The sequence below is a fragment of the Lytechinus variegatus genome, chromosome 7, assembly GCF_018143015.1.
Source record: "Lytechinus variegatus isolate NC3 chromosome 7, Lvar_3.0, whole genome shotgun sequence".
Lineage (NCBI taxonomy): Eukaryota > Metazoa > Echinodermata > Echinoidea > Temnopleuroida > Toxopneustidae > Lytechinus > Lytechinus variegatus.
The window spans coordinates 28,846,699-28,870,660 of record NC_054746.1 but is presented as its reverse complement, the minus strand read 5'-3'; the positions used below and the strand labels follow the sequence as shown (position 1 = coordinate 28,870,660).

Here is a 23,962-nt window from a genome sequence, read left to right as displayed (position 1 = left end):
TCAGAACTAATTTTGCTGCAGGAAATAAAAAATGTCTGAATAAATGATACACATGTTAAACAGACAGTTACAATTTAAATGCAAAACACAATTTTTAATTAAATTCAGCAAAAAAAAACCTCAACAGAATAATTCTCCTTAGTCATTCATGATTCTTTAAATATTTCTTGATCTCAATGTCTCTGTAATAGCTTTGTTGTCATAACAAAGTAGAATACAACATAAATAAAGATTACTATCTTACCATGAGCTCAAATAACTCAATCTCACAAAATGTCATGAAAAGTATTCTTGCATTCATTTGACATAATTAATGATGTTCATTTATCCTGCATCAATTTACAATTCCAAACATTTGTTATCAATCAAAATAATTTCAAGATATAAATAGTAGAAAAGGCCATCAGAAGTATTAAATATTAAAATACATCTACTCTAGCACTAATAGAGATACTGCATTGTGCACTATTACTTTCAGCAATTCACAAATTGATGGGCCTATCTAGTTATGTTGCCATTAAAAAAATGAATTTAAAAATTCTTTACTATTATTCTATTACCAACATGAACTATTTATTAATTACAAAAATGTAAATGAGATACGTCACTATTCCATTAATACTCAAATGTATATAATGAGATATGTATAGAACTAAATTTTTTTTATTAGGATTAATAATATTATTTGTGATAATAATAAATTATCAGCAATTGATTATGAACTTTAAAAAGCATATATGTACTAGTAAAACCCATATTGTAAGAAAACGGTCAATATGGTAACAGTGGCAAGTAGATATCAAATACCAACAATGTTGCATAAGCTGGATTTTGTACATATAATACATAACATGACAACAGTTTGTTCTTCATAACAACATATTTCACATCATAAGAGGAATGTATCAACCATACAGAAATTTCAAAATAGAAATGAGTAAGATATAAAACGTAAAAATTCTGTACACCAATAAATCATATAAGTTGCATATTTTTGGAATGTATTGCATATTACGGTGGTTTGTTTTCAGGATCTCTCAAATCCACCACTTATACTTCTTTATTGTGGATAAGGCAATTTCTTCATATTAAAAAAAAAAGATTGTATATGTGAATAATAATGCTTTGACATAGATACTGAGCTTTGTATTGACACACACAGTATATTTGCAAATACATTTCTAACCTTTGCATTAAATTCACTTATAAGGTGTGACAATAGTAATCAGTAGAGTGGGGGTTTCACAAAGAACATTTCAACAGGGAAATAGTTAAATCAAATTATATTCCACAAACCTTTTTTTCTCTTCAAACATGGCCTATACACTTTATTGCGCAGAAACTGCATAGAGTATACAGGGCTGTAAGTGACAACAAATAAAGAGCTGAAAAAAACCTTGAAATTTCATGAGATCCTTTACTTTTGTAGCTTCGAGGAAAAAAAAAACACTGAAAAACAAACATGCATAAAGAAAAGAAATCAGCATGAAAGCTGTACTCAAAATAGTATGGAGATCATTATAAAAGTTAATAACAGGAAATAAAATTATCTTACTTACCAGTATGACTGTATCTAACATGGCAAGGTTACAATGGCTGTAAATGGCAAGCTAGTTTTAACTCTTTGCATGTGAAAGTGGCACTTTTGTATTATATCATTATAATAATTTTCTGTTACCCTTGTACTGCCAAAGCTGACAAAAGGAAATAGTGCTAAAGTGTCATCTATACAATGATTACCATTCTCAGAATGGCAAGAAAGAATGCAAGATTCAAAAAAATAAAATTCAATAAACAATTGTCATAATTAGCCCCTCAGATTGAATTTAGTTCAAAAAGCACTGCGATGGTAATGATATGAAAGGCACAAACACCAGCTAAGATCTGTAAACTTATCTCAAGGAATACCGTGATAAAGAAGCAAAATTTGTAGAACATGTTTTTTCTAATGGATTTTTGTTAAATTACTTCAGCCCTTGCTTGCTAGCTGAATTTCCCAATTTAGAATCCGTAGGATAAAATCAACAAGAGGCAAGAAAGAAAACAGAGAAGTGAGCTTGGGTCAGTGTTTGCAAACTAAGCGTTTTCGTATGATTACTCATGACTAGCTTAGTTATGTACTGTAGGGAGATGGGACTGCTGGGAAAGGCAAGCGCTACAGCTATGGTTGTGTCTAAACAGTTTTACTATTAAAAATGTTATATTTGTTGTTTATCTACAACTATCCTCTTTGAAGTCTTGTTGTTTCTCCTGGTTAATTCAGACCTTTTCACTTTGTTTGAACCAAGAATAAGCAAAAGGAAAGCATTGAGAATATTGTGGAGAAATGTCTAATCTTGTATGTAGCCAATATCATTAGGAATTCTTTCATATCTTGAACAGTTTTTTTTTTTATACTAGTTCGTCATTAACATCAAATTGAATAGCACTTTTAGTTCATATATATGAATTAATGAATAAAATTAAAAGGAAAAAAAAGCATCAAGTAGCTTTCCACCTTATTTCAGCTTCAATACGCAGAAACCATATACTCCATTTTCATTCTCATTAAATGGTGTGAGTGCTGCCCTGGCCAGTATTTGATTAAAAAATGTGTAGCCAAGTAAATCAAGAATCAGCAATAAAAATTTCTATGGGTGTGGTTTATGGGGTGTTTTTTAGTACTTGTCAATGTCATTATCAACTCAAGATGCTTGCAGGGGAAGGAATGGCCAAGAGCTTTGTGAGCTAATGGCTAGGAAAGGCCAAAATTATCACATATTGGTAAGGGGATCCTTTGGCCCACAAAACTGGGAAACTGGGTGGAGCTACCATTCCCCCAGTTGGTCACATGACTCTTTTTCCTTCCCCTGCAGGTATATAAATTTGTTGAAATTTCTGTGATGCACACATTTATGAAACATTGGTGTAACAATCATTTGTTGATGATTTGTTGATATTACTGTGATACACCAATATGTGAGCAATGGGATAAAAATTCCTGAACAGAAATGAAAATTTGAGAAAATGGCAATATCTCTATATCGTGTTCTTATCTCTTATCAAAATATGATAATGGCAATGTTGACTTAATGAAATAAAATAACAGTCATATCTGACAGGAGGTGTGAAAAAAAATTAAGCGACGGATTGGAAATGCAAAAGCTACATTAAAGCACATGGAGAGAGAACTGACAACTCGGACTATTGATCTTCACATCAGACTTTGATTGTTGTTAATATACTATGTATGGTCTATACTTTTGTATGGATCTGGACACTGGAATCCAAACAAGGCCGTCATCCCATGCAACAGCATTGAAAGCTGTTGAAATGTTTTTTTTTTTGTGCAGAATGATGAAAATTTCGTGGACTGAACATTTCAGCAATGTAGACGTCCTTGGAAAGGCCAAATTGTTCCGTTCTTTACTACATACCAGAGCAACGCAACAAGTGCGCTTCTGGGAGCACATTCTTCGCAAGAATGTTTTGAGACACTAGCCCTTACTGGTGCTATCGAAGAAAGGGGGAACCTGGACGCCAGCGCTTCCCATTCCTCTTTTGGCTTAGGGATGCTACTAGCAATTACATTTTGATGGGCAGTGTCAAGACGCTGAGATGCAACTTTAATGGATCGCAATTGGATGTGAGCAGTTGTGAGAAATATGAAGATATGATGGAGAAGGGGATTAGTTGTCTCAGAAATACAGTCTCAACATTTTTTTTTTTGCAAAATTATAGTGTCATGGAAGTAAAGATGCACATTTGAAGTTACCTAATGTCTTTTGATATTTAGAACTATGAAGGAGCCATTGAGTGTTTCTTCATGACATCTTCTTGCCTAGAAATAAATGCCCTCCCTCATCACCTGATGTCTTCTGCTCACAACTGTGGGGGAGCCATAAAGTGTTTCGCTATGACAAATTCCTTCCTAGTAACTGATGCACTCCTTCATCTTCTCAGAATATATTTCATCCCTGAGAGCCCCAAGGAGCCATGAGGAGTTTCTCAATCATAACCTCTTCCCTAGTAACCATTGCACTCCCTTATCATGTGACAATGTCTTCCATCTCTAAAGAGCCACAGATTTGCCATGCAGTATTCCCCTTCACAAACTTCTTCCCTAGTAACAGATGCAAAGATCATGTGATACTGTCTTTACCCACTCAGAGGTTAGGAGGAGCCATGTAGTATTTTTCCATGATATACTTCTTCCCACAGCGGCAGAAGAATTCCTCTACTAGCTGAACGTGGCAGTAGTGTACCCCAAGTAGCCCTCCAATGACCCACAATGCACCTGTGGAAATAGAAATGTGTTAATCATTACATGATGATGCAAAGCTGAATGGACTTTGATGTGACATGGATGCATAAAGAAACACACATGGTAATGTAAGAAGGTAGTTTGTAAAAAGGCCACTTCATAAGTTTCAAAGGATCACACTTTAAACCTTACAATATCAAAACAGTTCTTGCTTAGTTTATCAGACACATCTAACATTCAGATACACAATGATATTTTATTTAACTTACATGAAAAGTTGTAGAGAAAATGTACTTATTCACTGCATAGGTGCAATTTTCAATTTTGTGATATATATTGAATTATCATTGTGTTGTAGATATGACATTGTGTTATGTCTCTAAAGATTTAATCTACTATATGAAAATACAAATAACTAAGATTTGCTTAATATGCCACTTGCATCAAGCAGTATCATTTGGAAGACTGACCTTCTGCACCAAGAACTCTGGAGACAAAGATCTTGCCAACCTCTATGTTATTGATGAAGAAGATCATAGCTAGAACCAGGAGTGGATACTTCCCTCCGGTAAGGAAACAGTCTAGTCTTCTTCTGCTCAAAGGAGACATCTTACCAACCTGTAAATAGGAAAATTAATCAATTCTAGTATCATTAATGTAATTCTATAACTTAAACAATAAAATAATTCTCAAAGATGAAAGACAAGGAGAGTGGCTTCTTTAGCTCAAAGGACCATCTTTCAGTGCTCATGGCACTTCAATAAAAATTACTGACTTTGACAAAACATTGTGCTGGTGCAAGAATGCCCTTCACACTACACTTACGCACACCTCACTGGTGCAGAACCACCCTTACGCAGTGCCCTTATGCGCTCTACTAAGGGCACTTCTGCGCGCATGCAATGTGCGTAAGTGTGGAGCTAAAGGTGTTCCTGCACTGACACAAAGTAAAGCAATTTTAGGAAACAATACGCAAAACAAAAACTAATTATGTCCTTTGAAATTAACTTATCCTCTGTTTTGGGCATTTGCTAATGATTGGTGCTAAAATTAACTTTTATTTTGACTAATTAAATGTTATGATGTATATGATGGCTTCTGCAGATTTGACCTATTGAATGTATCGGGTTTGCTTATAGTTTATTTTGATTATGATGTGAAATCAATTGATAACCAGTCTAAAACCATGGGAGGTGCTGTGATGAAATTTTGAAAATAAATTGCCATAAGATCATATCAAAGCATTATTACTATTATGCCTAAGGTGTTACTCAACAATACAAATATTCTAATACTGCATGTAAATTTTGTGTGAGACTAACCTCCCCTCAAATAAAGGCCCTATCAGTTTTAAATGTAGGATGATTGCACAAGTTTTTTAAAGCTCACTGTGATTGTGCTGTATTTTTTTTGTGCTATCTCGTTATGATTATTCATAACCTAAACAAAGGCACTTGAGGGGTCAATGTTTGATAAAGGATGTGTATTGCTATTTATTTCCAAAATTGCATAATCAAAGCATATGAGGTGGGCTTATTCAAAGCAGACTGTTAATATTTGTTTTACCTCTCATATCAAGTAATACACTTACCCATTTTTGAACCCCAAGTTTTTTGGCAATGATAGGTGAGAAGGCTTCCCACTGCACCAATACCCAGAAGATGAGTACCATGACGATGATATGATAATTAAATCCATGCCAGAAACTTGTGAAACAATAGCTGATCAGCAGAGCAAAGTACTGCCGGAGGCCGCCATGTTGAGATCCACCAAATGGTATGTAGATGTTCCTATTCAGAAGTATAAGAAATATACACATGTGATGAAGAGATGTGATTTGTGTTTTGACGCATTGATTGAAAAATATCATTTTGCAAGAAGATTTTGGAAGATATATCTATAGTTTTTCTTGCTGAGTATTTTCATCTCAATAAAGGAACTTGCCATTTTTGCAGCCCTATTACCATGGACCTACTGTCAGAGTAGTAGGTCCATGCTTTTACTAAAGTTGTATGCAACAAGTGATTTATATTAGATGAATTCAATCTTGTTTGATTTTGGATATAAACTCAGTCATGCATTCATTCATTTATTTTCTTTTGCAAATATAATGAAAAAATGTTATGGCTTGTTCTAATACAGAATAACATACATTGCATCAGCAACATTAATAAATTCTTCAATATTGTTTGTCAGTATTGCATGACTTGTGAAATTACAATTAAATTATAATGTCATCACATGAATCACGAAAACCTATGTATCATGATGATCATGATTATCAATTAAAATTAGGTGATATATCACACCATGTTATGAACAAAATGATTAATGTTCCTGAGCTCTGTCACATCATATCTAAACAAGACATCCATTAATCCATTAATCCATTAATATCTGTTTTTGCTAAAGCAAGATTGACATTAGTCTTATAGCTATCGATTGTGCACTAATTCTGTTTCAGTTTCACTGGTAGGGGAATGAAAACATGACTGTTATATTTCAAAATCATTTGAGAAGAATATCAATCCCCCCCAAAAAAAAAAATATCCACTGATAAGGCCTGCTCTTCAAATTGTGTCTGATAGTTCCAGTTTTTCATTTCCTTTATTTTTTTGAATTCTCTTTTGTTTGTTCAATTATATAAGGTTTGCATTGAAATATGCCTTTTTCCATTTAAGAATACCTGTTAAAAGGATTTAATACCTTGTAAAAGAAGATTGAAACTGTATTACATGCACTTCCTTCATTTATTATACACCAGAGTCTTAACCAAATCTATCATAACATGACATAATGGCAAACAATCATGACAATGTTTGAACAAATGAGGTATTATTCTCTTGACTGATAGTGAGACTCTCGCTTTCGTTCGTGATCACTCTTCATTATTCTGACAATGGAGGAATTCTTTTCAAGGATAATCAGAAACAGGATTCATAATCATAAAAAAACATAACAATGAATGACCATGGTCTCTCAGTGTGTTTTCAACACAACTACAAAATACACTTGCTTGAAATTTTCAGACATACGGTGCGTCAATGATCAATGGAACAGTGACTATATAATCATACAAATCTTTTCAATATATCAAATGAAAACAATATATATTCTGTTTAACCTTTGGCAAATCTAGTGGACTTGATCCTAAACTTTGTCAATATATGAAATGAAAACAATATATATTCTGTTTAACCTTTGGTAAGTCTAGTGGATTTGATCCTAAAAATTAAATTGAGCGATAATAAGTTTCATTCTCTACCATTGTACGAAAAATGTTTTCATCCCCAAAACAGAAGACTAGTGGGCCTTAGTGATATAAAAAGAATGCTGACTAGCATGTTCATTGTTATTTTTGCACCCTCCAATCTATTAAGTTGATAAAAGCTCTAGAGAAAAGTACTTAAAAAACATATTGAAAAGAATTTTTAGGTGGGATCTTATCATTCTCTTACCAATCATAACAAAAATGACAGAATGCAATATTTGAAAGATAACTCAACAAGATTCTATTGAGATTCTTACAAATGAAGGGGATTATGAAATCACATCAAAGTTGGAAGGACTTATCAAGTTGTTTACCTCAATATAAATTGGTACTCTCCTCTGTCAAAATACCTGTGAGAATTAAAAAAAATTTCAGTAATATAAACATTGGAAAATTACTCTTCAAATTTTTATGAAATCATCTAAGTAAGCGATTAGATAACAATAAATATACACTGATTTCATATAGTAAATTTGAGAATGAATTTTATAGTTGATTGCATGTGGGCAATTCCATGGAAAATGTTCACTTTAGAGAAAAAATGAAGTCTCAGATTTCACTTAAGCAGTCAAATCTTTTTAAAAAGTAATCTATAAAGTACGAATTTCCAATAGAATAATCGCAATATTGATAAAATTTTGTAGTTTTTTCCATCATCAAAAAAATAGAATAGTAAATTGCAAAATGTAAAAAATGAGGCTATTTTTAAACAATTCATCTTTCCTGTCTCTACTAAAAGCAAACAATGTCCCAGAGGTCTCTTTTAACTTTTGAATAGTTGATTAATGTTTAAATCAACAGAAAATCATCGTTAAATTTTATGCTATTCATCAATTTTAGAGAAATCTGTCTTAAGATTTGTGTGATTTCTTTACCATTATCAGTGTCATGTCCGTTACGTTTTTCACTTAAAGTTTTCATAGCTCACAGAAAATTTGTCTAAAGGTACTGCAGATTCAGATTCTATGTTAGAATTAAACCCCCTACCATGTGTAGCAATCATTTTCCCTTACCACTTCTCATTTTCATAAAAATGGCGTAACAGACATGACAATTTTCGTAACGGACATGACGCCTTATATATGACAAATGGCAGCATTCACAAAAACAAAATATTAGGCTCAGTGTCACAGTCTGAGGTCAGTCTCAATTGCTTGAGGATAGCTGGATGTAATAACTCCTAGAATCTGCATGTCATTCAAGCCATTTTTAGAAGTTAGTGAATGATGAAAGTTCAGCTCTTGTTCTGGTATATTTTTCTGAGAATTAACGGTATGCCACATAATATTAGGAAAGATGCAGCTAGATCTGGCAACATACTTAGATCACAATCTGCATCATTTGTGTTTGAACAATACAATTGATTATCTTAGGTGTTTGCACTGACAGTTTGGAGCATGATAAAACTTCAACTTGTGAATTCATGAGATCATTGATGATGATCATTGATGATACATGTATTGCTTCAAACTATCTGACTTTCACCAACCTCTACTTCTTCAGTGATGGCACGGGCTCACATTAAAAAGAACAAGTTTGTATTCAGAATCAGATATCTGTTACATGGTGTACAATATTGTAGCTCTATGAATCCATGAACCTACAGTGGCACTTCTTTGCAATATCACAAAGCAAAGGGGCTGTGGAAGGAATGTGGCACGATCAATAAATTATGTCATAGTATTTTGGTCAGCCATAATCACGATTTGAATGATATATCTTCATTTGTACACAAGCAGTGCGGACAATGCAACAAAATTAGATACAGCCACATTTTTCAGCAAGTAAGATCGTAAGATTTAGAACATCCAAGATTTGATGAAAGGATGATTATACTCAGGATGATATTTAATTCGAATGGAAAATAATTTCAGAAGCAATTTACAAACATTCCGATTGCCTTTTAACTCATACATAGTCAGGTTCTGCTATTAAATTTTAAAATACTTTTTAATGTCATTTTTTTATCTTAAAACTGACATTAATACTACTACATATTCTTTATCATAAAATACATTTCATATGTTCATCTTGGATTTATACAGGTCTGGTACATTTCTTTTCTTCTCACAAATAATGAGATTTGGTCTTCTCAGTGTGCCGTAGTGGTACGATAAACATTGTATTCTATATTAAAATATCATGTAGGCTATAGCTATTAAATTAATGACACCTGCCAATAATATCTACATATTTTTCTTAAGAATGTTAGTAAAGGTACTTTGCTGTTACATGATTACATTCATTATTCATATTTCTTTCATTTTGAAACTAAGAAGTGCTAATGAAGTTCACTTCGTAAGGGTGTCATGTCCGTTACGCTAGTGTATATTATCCATGAATAAAAAATAATCTTTACTATCAATTTTTTCTCTTTTAATTAGGTGTAGAGGATGGTAGTAACTGGAAAATACTCTCTATCTGTTGTTAACTGGTGTAAAAGAAATTTTTCTAAATATTTTTTTGTTTTATAAATATTGTATGAAAAGCCCCCCTCTTAAATTCCAAAATAATGGGGGATATTACAGATTACCAGGCATGATGTGTGTCTCTAACCTCTAGCCTTAACATGTAAACAATTAGACTTGTACCATATCTTGTAATAAAATAATTATATTCGCTTACAAAAAGTGGACGAAACTGTCATGTCCGTTACGCTTCGTGTGTCATGTCCGTTACGCTACATTTTGAGCTATGAATACAGAATGCACTGCAAAACTGTTGTTAAACACCATTTTATGGATAGAGCATGATCTTAAGGTTAAATTAACACCAATGTCAGGTGCATGCAATCTAAGAATTCACAGGAATTTTGATAAGCAATTGGAGGTAAAAATGCTTCGTCCATTTCGTGTCATGTCCGTTACGCTCACAAAGAGTGCAATATCTCAACAACTGTTCAATGAAACAATTTGAAATTTCATGTGTATGTAACTGATACTTCAATGTGTCTGATAAGCTCAGTAACAATTATCAAAAGACTGCTAGTTCTACTGTATAAACCTTTGAATTACAAAAATTTGTCTGAACGTCATGTCCGTTACGCTGGAATTGACCATATATGATCTTGCAAGACTATGACAAGAGTTACCGGCATACAACCACACATATCTACTAAGACCATTGATGGTATGGTCAGGAATAATTCAGAAACAGTCCAAGTAGATTAGGAATATTCATATAAAAAGAAAATGCGAAATAATTTATCACGTCCATTTAAGCTATTGTGATATCATGGAATTGCATTCAGGCTTACAATATGCATAATAAATATTGTCTGTTCATTCACAAAGTCTATATTCTAAAGAAGCAATTATCCCTATGCGCCATGGCAGAATTCATCAATTTATCTGTTTTCCATCATCTTTTCATGTCATTGCAATTCACTAACATATCAAACAAGAAATCACTAACTGAGGTGAGCTTCAAACCCTACACCTACTTTTCCAGATCCACACTATGAATTCCACTAACCTCCATCCATGTGTAGCCATCAGTATAGTCTGCATGCACGCCGGTAAGCCTGGAGTCAAAACCCCATCAAATATAGCCATAGCCTTAGCAAAACCATAGTATACCATGTACTGGAGCTGAAATATGATGGTACACCACTCTCCCAAAGCAACTGAAAGTGAAGTCAGTGAGAAAAATTAAGTCTTTTAAAATAACAATATGTAAAAGATGACAGACAATATTGATGATTACTCTTTCTCTTCCATCATTTTATCACTGACATTTTTAATAACAACCTAATATATGCAATATTTAAAGATCATTACTTGTTAAATTTTTATTGGTGGCATAAAGAAAGCATGATTCAAAGAAATTATTGAAGAAACAGTTGCTATTACTTTTGAAGCAAATTAGGATTCAAATGAATACTTACGCAATGCAAGTACAGGTAACTTCTCAAGATATTGAGGTAGTAACATGAAGCTGGAGAAATATATGAAATGATGGATAAACTCCAAGAAGATGGCACAGAGGAGTGGGCGGAGCCACATAAGACACACCCATCTGACTTCTTTCATGCTTGATGGGTAATAGGGATTCTTGATCTGACAAAGAAATAGAGAAATTAATTTGGGTGAGATATCTCATTAAGCAACTTATTTCTATGGACTCAATCTAATAATTCACCTTAATCTTCTCCCTAATATCTAATCCACTGGAAACAGGCATCAAGTGACCAATATGTTATCACTATTGAAATGAGAGAAATCTTCAGTGAATGGTTAACATAGATCTATTAAAAATTTGTGTCACAACAGTCGACAGCTGGACATAAAAGGCAAGCCAAAGCCTCTCGCATTGAATTTCGTAAAACATATGAAAATGTGGCTCTCATGGAGTACAATGAAAACAAAGGATGCATCCATTGGATGTCCATAAATTAAGGCAAAGCCTCAGGGAAAATTTGATCTAAGATTGGTCAAGACTGAAACTAGTTTCTTCTTTCTTTGAATATAGTTTGGCCACAAGAGGATTATGCTTTATGTTGGCTCATTTCTTTGCATATATTGCTGCATACAAAAACAAAATGCAGCACCACAAACTCTAGAAACGGGCAATTCTATCTTGATTTTCGTTACAATAGTTTTTTAATAATTTTTTGGCAAGTGACTAGTACTAGTACATATATCTGTATATTGTATTGAATATGCCTGCTTTTCTCTGTGAAGGTCAAATAACCAAAAATGCCACTGGAACACTGAACCTGGGACAGTTTCTATTTGGAACAAGGGTGAAAGTCATTTACCTGCAAAAAGAAAGTCTGTGGTGGCATGAAGGGGCCATGGGTGCTGGTAGGAAGATAGAAGATGTATAACAGGTAATCCCAGATGGTCCAAGAATCCTCTTTATCCTTCTTACTCTCATCCTTACTGCTTTCATCTTGATCTCTCTGCTGCTTCACGTAGCCAACCCCAAAGGCAATAAAACGTAGACAGCAGAAGGCCATGGCTATGATGAACTTGACCCGGTATTCTCGAATTCCAGGAAGCAATGAGATCTGAGAATGGAATGTAATGAGAACATGACAAGAATATTGTATTTATGACAGCTCTTTCTTCATTTTCTGCAGTTCACTTATTTGAGAGCAACCAAATATGCCATCAGCATGACAAGTGGGAAGGGAGAGTGATGTCAGGGCTCTTTCTGATGGCAAATTTTCCAAAGGGTTTAAATCTAGCAAACTTTCTGTCATATTTTGCCCTAAATATTCCTGGATAAGACACTGTTCTTCTTTCTGTTTTCTGATTTAAATTCTTATTTCATGCATTAAGTATCTCCAAATCTGCAGTACATTCTGCTAAAAGATCCTGGAAAAGTATACATTCCTTTAAAATTTGTCAAAATACAACAAAATTAATAAAAATGTGGAATGACAAAACTTGCTCCTACCTTTACATACAAGAAATCAATTAATTTCATAATTTTCATTGATGTTTGAATCAATACCTGCCACTGAGAGAAAGATCCAATCACAGTGAATGAAAGCTGAGAGAGGACAGCTATCCATATCAACCATGTACGTCGACCAAGGATTGCAACTAAGTAGGCTATGATGGCATGGAGTAGCAAGAGACCAAAGACTTGAGGACTGACAATGACTGCAGTACTCACCACAGATGAACAGATCAAGAAACTCTTCCGGAGCTAGACAAAAAAAGAATAATGCAATGATTGTGACTTAAAGGTGGTAATCTATCTGAAAAAAAAAGTACAAAGGGATATTCTAAAAACAAAAATGATTACTTTTGCAAGCAGTAAAAAGTTTATGCCTTCAGCCCTTCACCATTACTATATCTGAAATATGTAGCCTATTGCTCACTTAACTTCTCAAATGTTAAGCAACATTCATGATCTAATCAGATTATTATTTGAAGTTGATCCATAAAATATTTCTTCATCGCAAATATGAAAATGGGATGTATGGACAAATGACCTAAGAACACAATGCCAAGGCAGCCACCCACCCATGGTTGGCTGAGGCATAACAAGAAATTTATACATGAAATCTCTTTTACTCTATAATTTGGAGCAAAACTCTACCAACTATAAAAAAAATGGGGCTTGAACAGATATTTCATATAAAATGGCTCGACAATGATTTATATTAACCAAAACAAAATGTTCATGGTAAATGGTGTATATCAGAAGAATTTTTAGCTCAATTGATAACTACTTATTGAAAGTCCTTCTTACATTTGGTAGGTATTTAGAGACAAAGAATCCACCTATCAGATGTCCTGCATATAGAGCAAGAGATATAGGATGAAGGGTAAAGAACTGCCAATGGATCCATTCCCCAGGCATCATATCCTATGAGAAAAAAAATAGGACTCATCAAAATAGTGCATTGTATGTGTTATGATAGAGAAGGGCATTGGATATTACAGAAAATTAAAATATTCAGCACTACCTCCAAACAATAAATGACATTTAACATCCAAAATTCCTTTTAAAAAGTCTGGATACTTAAGCTTTGCTCGGAGCAGGAATAAAGAAAGTTAGAAATTTACAAGGCACTATACAAAATGACAAAAAACAAATACATCAATGGGTACAAACTGAAAATAAAAATACACAAAATAAAACACTACTTTCAATATCAAACAATTGAGACTTGAGCATCTTCTTAAACACACTTACAGCAGGGCACTGCTTAAATTTATTATGTAATGCATTTCAATATTTTGGGGCAAACACAGAAAATTACCTATTGATTTGTATGTTCTTGGGATGCAAAGAGGGATTTGTGATGATGAATGGGCTTTGGAGGTAGTTAAAAGGACAGGTATGAAGGAGCTGCTCATTGAGACATTTAAATATGATGGTTAAAGACCTATGTCCAACTTGATTTCTTACATTCAGGCAGTGTAATTCTGGGGGCTGTGTGTGTGTGTGTGCATATGATGACCCTGGCTGTTTATTCTGCAATTTCCGTGAACGGTTTAGGTTATTTCATGTGACGCCATTACACAGAAGATAGTATATCCAGAATATACAGTGTATCACCTTAAACATATGGTAACTATCAACAAATGAAGATATATCATAATACTCAAGCGGGTATTGCCCCCCCCCCAAAAAAAAAAAAATTACATATATCTATACAACTATAATGAATTATATATATGAAAGAACAGAAGTTGGAAAATATAGCCCCAACAGAAAAAAAATTCCCTATCCTTCTGTCTGTTAGGAAAATTTCCCCTTGATATAACATTTCTTTTTAAATTTACACCATAGGTGAGAAACCCTCATTCACAAGGAAGGAAGGACATGTTTGACCACTTTTCAGATGATATAACATGAGAAGAATTAAATGAAATATACCACAAAACAATACAATACAACTAATTCCTATTTGCTTTCCTGAAAGAAAAAAGGAAGGAAATACTAAGAGGACTAGCCTTGGCCTTTTGCAAATACCATAGGTAATTGATTCCGTGTTGCTAATCTGGTTGGCAACACATGACCCACAAAAACACAACCCACTTCCTGTAGACTGTGAAATGATGTCTGAAACAAAATCTCTTACTTATTTTGATTACTTTCCAATATTGCTAGAGAGAAATTTCTTCAAAAGATGGAATGTTATTCTGAATTATCAATTACTGAAAATACATATTCCTTAATTGCTCAAGGTTGTATTCTTAAAATGAGATCATAACCATTAATAAAGTGAGTTAACAGCATGTACAATTTGAAGCCAATTATAGTGATCACTATGGCCAAGGTGCCAAGTGCACCCACAAAATTAAACTAGATGGATTCTGGGCTGCAATCGAAATTCATGCCTTGGCCTTTGCCAGTTAACAAATAGATTACACATCCAACTTCTTGACCTCTTTGACTTTTGACCCTAAAACCTAGCAGTCAAACCAGTATGTATAATTGGACCAAACTTGTTCTCCAGAACAGTTCTGTACAAATCTTGAGAATGAAAACGACATGAACAGACCCGGGGGGCCACTTACATTGATGAGTAGATACCATGCGCGACCCCCAAAACACGTAAAAAGGATGTCTTTTTCAAGATAGGGCACGTTATCACGTTACGTACGTAACATGATAAGGGTGTCAAAAACACTCAAATAATAAAAAAAGGGTATCCATTTTTGCTATGAAAGCTACGTGTTTAGGGTCAAATTTGCGAGGGTGTAAAAAATTAAGACTAAAATGTTTTTATAAAGGATGTACTTTTGCCCCAAGAGTCAACACTACATGTTTAGAGTACGATTTGTAAGAGGTGGGGCTGTACTATGTAGGTGAAGGTAAAACCGACGACCGACGTCCATGACATAACAATAAAAATATCGCTGTACTTGTTGAGGGGGTCAATTCAGCGTACTTGCCAAGAGAATCGTTTTGTTTCCAATACTTGTTAAGGGTAGGGTTTCACACGCCAATACTTGTTAAGGGGTGCATTTTCAGAACATGAAAAATATGTGTTTAGGGTGCTTTTCGAGATCGCATGGTCGCGCATGGTATCCACTCATCAATGGAAGTGGCCCCCCCCCCCCCCCGGGGAACAGACAGATAGGCAGACAGCCCCAAACATGCCTCCAGCAACCAGCTACTGTGACCAGAGGTATACAAAGATATAAAAAGAGCTATATCAGAAAACAATCAAGTTGATGAATTATAATAATGATGAAAAATCACAGAAAAAAAGGTTTGAGTGAAAAAGAAAATCTTTGTCTGAAATATCAAAACCAATACGCTATAGCTCCCACGCTTTACATAAGAAGTGAGCAAAGTGGGACGACACATAGAACTTACTTGGTACCTCCTTCCCAAGATTTCCCAACCCGGCTGAAGTAGGCCACGTCCATTAACTGTCTTTATCTGGAAATCTGTGAAGAACATCATATCATGGGTAAACAAAGCTATTATCAATATCATTTGTAGATAAAAAGAACACCTAAATGCATAAAAATGCTATTGTTATTAATGTTAACAATGTATGAAATGATATACATTTCACAACAAAACATTTAAATGCAAATTGATTACAAAAAATAATGAGAAGCTGATAACACTAAATGGGTAATTTATTCAAGTCACTACATGAGGTATAGTTCATTCTTCAAAAGAAATTAGCGTTTTACATATTTTCATACAAAAATTCTGCAAGAGTCCTTATCAAACAATGAAGACATATATATACTTGTATAATTTGCACTTTTCATTACCACTTCTACAAATGACAATACCCTATTCAGGGGAGTGTTTCATCAACATTTTTGTCTGACAAGTTGTCAGATCTGACATCTTTCCTTGATTCTTATTGGCTGAGAGACGATGTTACTATGGTAACTGTCGGATAAAACAGGACTTGTCGAATAAAACATCTGACAAGTCCTATCATGAAACGCTCCCCAGGACTGTAACCAAAAGTGGTGCAGACGGTAATTTGACCCTGGAACCTCCAAAACATTTCCAGAAAATTATCATAGATTCACTACGAAAGGTGAGATGAGCAGAAGCAGGAAAAATAACCTCTGGACTGACAACAATGTCTTCCCTGAATTAAAAATTCTGAAATAATAAATAATTCCGCATTTACAAAAATTAATAAAACTGTCACCTTGTGAAGCTTTGAAGAGTTTGAATGTGGCATAACAATAAACAATTACAACCACAAAGGCATAAAGCAGCAGTTCAAATATAGGTAGTCGAGGGCTTGATCTTTGACTTGCTCTTACAGATCCCTTTTCCTCTTTGGTATGCTCTTCTCCTTGTGAGGCTGATGGTACATCTGGCTTTCTTTCCTTCATCTCACTGTTGGCTACTGATGCATTTCTTAGTGCCATTATTTCTTAGCTGAAAGAGAGAAAAGAAAGGAAAAAATATGTATAGTCTATTTAGATGTACAAAATTAGAATAGGAACCTTGCAATAAGTGTGAGTGGACCAGGGTATTGAAATGCAGCCTTCTTCATAAAAAAAAATTGTAAGTCAGATTGTTTCTAAAATGAATGGGTGCTCAGACATTGACAGGATGGGCACCATATGGAGTCTGAAACTAATGTTTTCCATTAAAATTTGCTCATTTCTCCATCTAACTTTTCTGTTCCACATGAACAACAAATATGGCTGTACCAAGTAACTTAACTCATTAAGTTTTAATACTGTAACAAAGGATTATGATATCAGGGCTCCACACTTTACCTTTTTTTTACTGGTCCATCCTGTTTATGTCGGACCAGTAGATACACGGTTTTTCCCTTTTTTACTGATCAGAACTTAAAATTTACTGGTCCCCCAAAATAAAGAAAAACATAAAAAAGACTTGAGTTTATTATGCTGTCTTTGTATCTACATATTGCCATCCCCCCCAACAAAAAAAATAAACAGTACACACACACACAACATAATTCACGAGAGCCAATTTTTAGATTCCGGAGCCCTTTTTATAATTTACAGAAGAGGAGAAAACATAATTTGTTTCAGTTTGATATATGTTTCACTGGTCATGTCGGACCAGTATACCTGGCTTTTTCTGAAAAGTTACTTGCCGGACAGCAATTTATACTGGTCTGGGACCATCACCAATGTTGCACACTGCCTTGATGCAACAAGCATAATGGGTGAATAAATAGATCGGGGTAGTGTCTATAAAATTTATACGATTAACTTTGTTCTCTCACTTTGATCAATAGTTTAAAATGACTTTCTGTCCCTGTATAGCATAAAGTCAGGGAGTCATTTTTTTTCAGTTAAATGTATTCAGAACTTCCATTGACAAGCATACCATGCATGACCGAAGAAACACTTAAAAAGGATCTCTTTTTCAAGATAGGGCACGTTACATAATGTACAACATAATAAGGGTGTCAAAAAAAGCTTAATACTGAAAAAAGGGTATAGAGGTTTATATTTCACTAGGAAAACAAGTCAAGGTATGTGTTTACGGTCCAATTTGCGAGGATATAAAAAGACTAAAAATGATACTTTATAAAGGATGAACTTTTGCACCGACACTATGTACGTACCGGTCCTAGAACTACGGGAGAGGGGCGGTCCCAGGGGGATATGTTATTTGTTTGTTTGCTTCTCTTAAAACCGTGTTATCTCCACCTCCTCCCACTCTGCATCTATTTAATCCAATCAAATGCACTGTTAAAGAAAAGATCGCACAAAATTTTCAGGGAAAAAAAACTAGACACAAAGCCTGCATTGTGGCATCATTTTGTAAGCGCATAAAGGTAACTAAAAGTTAGAGCTACATGTAGATAGAGAATTGGGAAAAGGTCAATTGTTGCAATTAATGGATTATTTCAGACAGCATGGGTACAAAATTATAACGGGAGACAGAGACCTCGATCTATTGCAGAGGGGGCAAGGGGAAGATCACCCCATCAAAATATGGGGGGATATAATATGCCCCCAATAATTTTAAAAACTTGAAAAAATAAATACGAAATGCAAAATTTAAGAAAGTATGAAAAGCACTTTAAGAAAAATTAAACCTGACATAGAAATATTATCAAACATAGAAAACTGTATTTTTTTGGTACGCTCAACACGCAAAATCCTTTATCATTATTTTGGTGCGTAGAGCAATCACAAAATTTTTTTTTTCACTTTTGCCCCCCCATCCAAAATATAGATCGACTGGCAGGAGAGATTTTCTCATAACCTAAAGCATTGAGAGTTGAAAATTGTATTGTAATCAATGGAACTATAACCACTGACAAAGGGTACCGGTAAACAAAATTTTGAATATTATAGAAGAGTTCCCCAATCCCATATTCTTAACAATTCCATTTTTTTTACTGCCGTTTGTGCCATTTAGGCGCTTTTAATGTTCTTCCTCTACTTTTAGTCTTTTTATATATGGCAAAAAATAACCAAAGAAATAACTCATGAGCATAATGATTTTAATCAACAAAATTAAAGATGCATTTGACATGTATTTTCACAGGAAGTTCCAAAGAAATTGCTAGTTTATCATTGTTAGTACATGTATAGAGAAAGGTAGGGGAAAATAATGCTGGAAAAATGAAAGAAAATTACAGGAAGTTCTGCCAGATGATTGATATGGCCGTATATGCTGTAATTGACGTTTGCGTCTGCTAGAAAAAAAGTGCAGCCATTGTCATCCCCAAATTAACCTCTACTTTATAACGCAGTGTTAAATGTTCGTGTTACTGTTATCTTTGAACAAAATTTTTGCTAACAGTAACACCATTTTCAGAATACCACGGTAATACCACTTGGCCTTGGCCACGTACAGGTTTTCATGCTAACTAGACAGTAACATGATTTTTAGAATTCCAATTGTGTTACTGTTAGCTAACAGTTTTCAGAATACTGCACTTGGCCTGGAATAGAATCACACTCACACAGCACAGTATACAATAGCCAGGCGGCTTCTAGAGAGTAAAAATCATTTACTGACGTAAGGTTACTCTCAATGAAGACAGGTATTCCTTTCCATTCACGTGCGTGTAGGCCGCCAAAACTTGAAACTTTCGCCCCCGAGATTTCTACTTTCCTTCTAAAAGATCTAGCCCTAAATCATATACATGGGATGCAACTTTATTTCCGACATTATTGCGCCATCGATTTAATTTTAAACAAGAATTCATCAAAAGAATGAGAAAAATATCATGACAAGACGGAAGAGACTTGCCCGATGTATACGCCGCCATCTTGTTTCCTATTGTTCTTTGCCACCGTTACGCGACGCACGCGTCTGTAATGTTGGCGAAGTCTCTTCCATCTTGTCATGATATGAAGTTGCATCCCATGTACATGATTTAGCGCTAGATCTTTTAGAAGGAAAGTAGAAATCTTGGGGGCAAAAGTTTTAGGTTTCGGCGGCCTACACGCACGTGAATGGATAAGAATACCTGGCTTCATTGAGAGTAACCTTACATCAGTAAATGATTTTTACTCTCTAGAAGCCGCCTGGCTAGTAGTAGTATACAGTAGCCAGGAGTAAAAATAATTTTTTAACGTAAGGTTACTTTCAACGAAGCCAGGTCTTCATTTCTTTCCATTTGCGTGTACCACCAAAAGAACCCCTTTCGCTCGAGATTTCTACTTTCTTTCTAAAAGATCTAGCCCTAAATCATGTACATGGGATACAACTTCATTTCCGACATTTCTATGCTATGGATTCTATTTTCAAACAAGAATTCATCTTGTTTCCTATTGTTCTTCCCCAACGTTACGCAACGCAAGCGTCCGTATCGTAGGTGAAGAACAACAGAAAACAAGATGGAGGCGTGAACATCTGGCAAGTCTCTTCCATCTTTTCATGACCTTTTTCTCATTTTTTTGATGAATTCTTGTTTGAAAATAAAATCCATGGCATAGAGATGTCGAAAATGAAGTTGTATCCCATGTACATGATTTAGGACTAAAAGTTAGATCTTTTAGAAAGAAAGTAGAAATCTCGGGGGCGAAAGTTTCAGGTTTTTTGGTGGTACACGCAAATGGATAGAAAGGAAAACCTGGCTTCTTTGAGAGTGGGTAAATGATTTTTACTCTCTAGAAGCCTCCTGGCTATTGTATACAGTGAGTAGTGACTAACTGCTGAAAAATTATCCTTGCTTTAGTTTAGCCTTCACTTCGGGGAGCATTTCATGAAAGTTGTCAGCGCTAACAAGTTGGCTTTCTCCGACAGATACCATAGTTAGTAACTGTCAGAGGCAAGTGCCTCACAGCCAATCAAAACCAAGGATTTCACTGAAATTGTCAGCACCGACAATTTAGTCAGTGCTACTGCTAGTGACAACTTTCATGAAACACCCCCCTGTTCTGCTGACCATGCTGACACGTACTCCCTGCCCCTGGATCCTGCCTGGTGCCTGGCACATGAATAACGAAAGGAATCGGAGGATGCAAGTAAAGTCCTATGTACATCTAGGCAACTGAGTCAATGTTGTTGTTGTTGACGCTGTTCGTTGTAGGTTGTTTCCGAACCCAGTCCAATAAATAGACCTAATGGTATTTCTGTGGTTCCAGCATAGCAGTCGACATTTTGTACAGCTCCTCCGTCAATTTTGGGGAAACTTCCAAAAAATTTATTAAATTTGCTTGTTTAATGGTATAAAGTTATTATTATAAATATTTTAATTTTAAATAAAATATAATTTTGACTTATTTCATATTATTTTAGGGGGTAATTCTAAAAAAAATATTCAGAAAAATGTGCTCTAAAATAATTTAAATAAAGATGCATACGAACGAGCCGGTTATTTCCCACATTTCGGCCGAGGCGAAGAGGAGCGAGAGACGTACAGGCAGGGGCTATAGGGCACGTATACAGGCGGGCGCTGGGCATTCATCCACCAACAACTGCGCTGCTAGCGGAAGTAGCGGCCGCAAGTCACCGGTGAATATTAAACCGAGCCGAGTGAGGTTGAGCTTGGGGAAAAAGACCGTCTTATAAACTAAGCTAACGTTGATATACAAGTCAGGTCAATTGTGGTAAGGATTGAAATTATTCAATTGAAACACTGTATACCAATGTAAATCTAACAGACATGTATTTTCCTATCCTAGATTAAATAATGTTAACTTGCCTTGAGTCTGCCTTGTTCATTATTGTGTGTGTGTGTCATTTGCGTTACCTGTGCGTGCGATTTCTTTTTCACGCGAGTGAACACGAAAAATCACGTTTCTGTGCGGTAAAGACCGTCTTATACCCGGTAAACTATGCCCTTTTTTTAAAGCTAACGTTGATCTCACGGACATGTATTTTCCAAGATTAATTAATCTTTATGTTAACTTGAGTCTGCCTTGTTCACTGTGTGTGTAACTGTTATTTGTATACCTGTTACGATCATGCGATTGCGAGTGAATACAAGAAATCACGTTTCTGGGAAACTTTTATCTGAATTGCGAATTATCGAAATTGGCGGACCAGCACATCTGTCCTTATAGTATACTCTTAATTTTAGGTCATTATTTTTTATAAATCCCTGCTTTGAGGTGGAGCCTGGTCAGAATAAAGTCTTAATGAATCAACGAGTATAGTACGAGCTTACGATAAAATAGGAAGTTCACCCAGACAAACAGTTACTTTATTGTAAAAATAGCAGAAAAAAATATTGCCAAAACTCGAATCTAACACTAATAAAGTCAAACTGGAATGAAATCAAAGTTACTTGATTTTTATTTCAATTAGTCTATTTGATTTGTGACGTCGTATGCGAGTAGCTTTCTTATATCCTAATATCGTGTGTTAAATCAATGAAATGTCATTTTCTAAGATTATTGAAAATGGCTCTTAGGCACATTATCCCAGGAAAACTTTGACAAGTGTCAAAATGCAAAATTTATATCTGAAAACGTAAATTTTAAGACTGTAATTATAACACACAGTCAGTGAGAGACCACACACAGTTCACTCCCCCTTTAATGGATTTTTCTCAAACCTTCACTAATATTTTTCCTGATATTTTACATCAAACTTTTCTTCACGTTGGATTTCCGCTTTTATAATTACATGCAGACCCTGAAAACAAAATCAAAATCAACAAACAAAACTAGTTTATATCTAGGTTTAATGACTCTAGATCCTAGATTGTAATGAAAATAATAGGTTAGGATCAGGGGCCACTCAGCTATATGGTTGTACACGCACACAACCCCCCAAAAAGTGTATGAAGGGTACTTTTTGGCGAACAAGGCGTATCACATGCTTTAAGTGTAATTAGGGTGTCGAAAAGGGTAAGATGGCATGGTTGTGGGGTAAAACACATTGTTTAGGGGGCGAAATTGTTAAAAAAGCAAGCGAAAAATATTGAATAGGGTATAGATTTGACCAGTAGATAAAACTTGTTGAGGTTGGTTTTTTAAATGTGGTTGCGCATGTGCACAGCAATATTGTTGAGTGCCCACCCCACCCCCGGGATTTCAATTGAATTTTATTGTTTATATCAGATTTAGCTCCGAAATCCACCGGGTAGATAAGATCTACTCTGAACATTTATTTACAAATTTATGTACACATTCCTAGTTAGTAAACCTGGAATGAATACCATTTTTGCCATTTGATTCTTCGCCGTGTTAAACAAATAGATTTAACAATTGTGAATAATGAGCGAGCTGACTCGGTCGAGTGTCACAGTATAGTGTAATGACATGCACCTCAACACAGCTGAATGATCCACAGTCGGCGGTGGCGTGGCTGTCGTTGTCATGTCTTAAGGAGTTACAATGTTTAGAATTCATTACATTTTAGCTTAAAGGTCAAGTCCACCTCAGAAAAATGTTGATTTGAATCACTAGAGAAAAATCGGACAAGCACAATGCTGAAAATTTCATCAAAATCAGATGTAAAATAAGAAAGTTATGACATTTCAAAGTTTTGCTTATTTTTCAAAAAATAGTTATGAACGAGCCAGTTACATCCAAATGAGTGAGTCGATGATGTTACTCACTCACTATTTCTTTTGTTTTTATTGTTTGAATTTTTAT

At 34.8% G+C, this 23,962-nt stretch overlaps 1 protein-coding gene across 2 annotated transcripts; it reads right to left on the bottom strand.

The window, feature by feature from the left end:
- Nucleotides 1-218: 218 nt before the first annotated feature.
- Nucleotides 219-21,544, bottom strand: LOC121418921 (protein-cysteine N-palmitoyltransferase HHAT-like). Of its 2 annotated transcripts, none has more exons than XM_041613129.1 (12): nucleotides 21,304-21,544; nucleotides 17,113-17,348; nucleotides 16,305-16,378; nucleotides 13,722-13,838; nucleotides 12,975-13,172; nucleotides 12,274-12,525; nucleotides 11,401-11,572; nucleotides 10,989-11,139; nucleotides 7,829-7,864; nucleotides 5,835-6,033; nucleotides 4,714-4,861; nucleotides 219-4,276 (listed from the first exon to the last, which is right to left on the bottom strand). In XM_041613129.1, the coding sequence occupies exons 2-12, from the start codon at nucleotides 17,336-17,338 to the stop codon at nucleotides 4,146-4,148; spliced, it is 1,704 nt and encodes a 567-aa protein (XP_041469063.1). In that variant the 5' UTR covers nucleotides 17,339-17,348; nucleotides 21,304-21,544; the 3' UTR covers nucleotides 219-4,145. The 2 variants fall into 2 exon arrangements, with proteins under 2 accessions (XP_041469063.1, XP_041469062.1); XM_041613128.1 differs by having other exon boundaries at nucleotides 21,319-21,544.
- Nucleotides 21,545-23,962: the final 2,418 nt, after the last annotated feature.

Bases quoted from the DNA above. Each gene is read 5' to 3' on its own strand.
- LOC121418921 (XM_041613129.1), bottom strand. From the start codon at position 17,338: ATGGCACTAAGAAATGCATCAGTAGCCAACAGTGAGATGAAGGAAAGA. The intron at 12,526-12,974 runs GTATTGATTCAA...TTCCATTCTCAG, and splicing joins GATCTTTCTCTCAGTGGCAG to ATCTCATTGCTTCCTGGAAT. The intron at 4,277-4,713 runs GTCAGTCTTCCA...CTATTTCCACAG, and splicing joins CAGAGTTCTTGGTGCAGAAG to GTGCATTGTGGGTCATTGGA.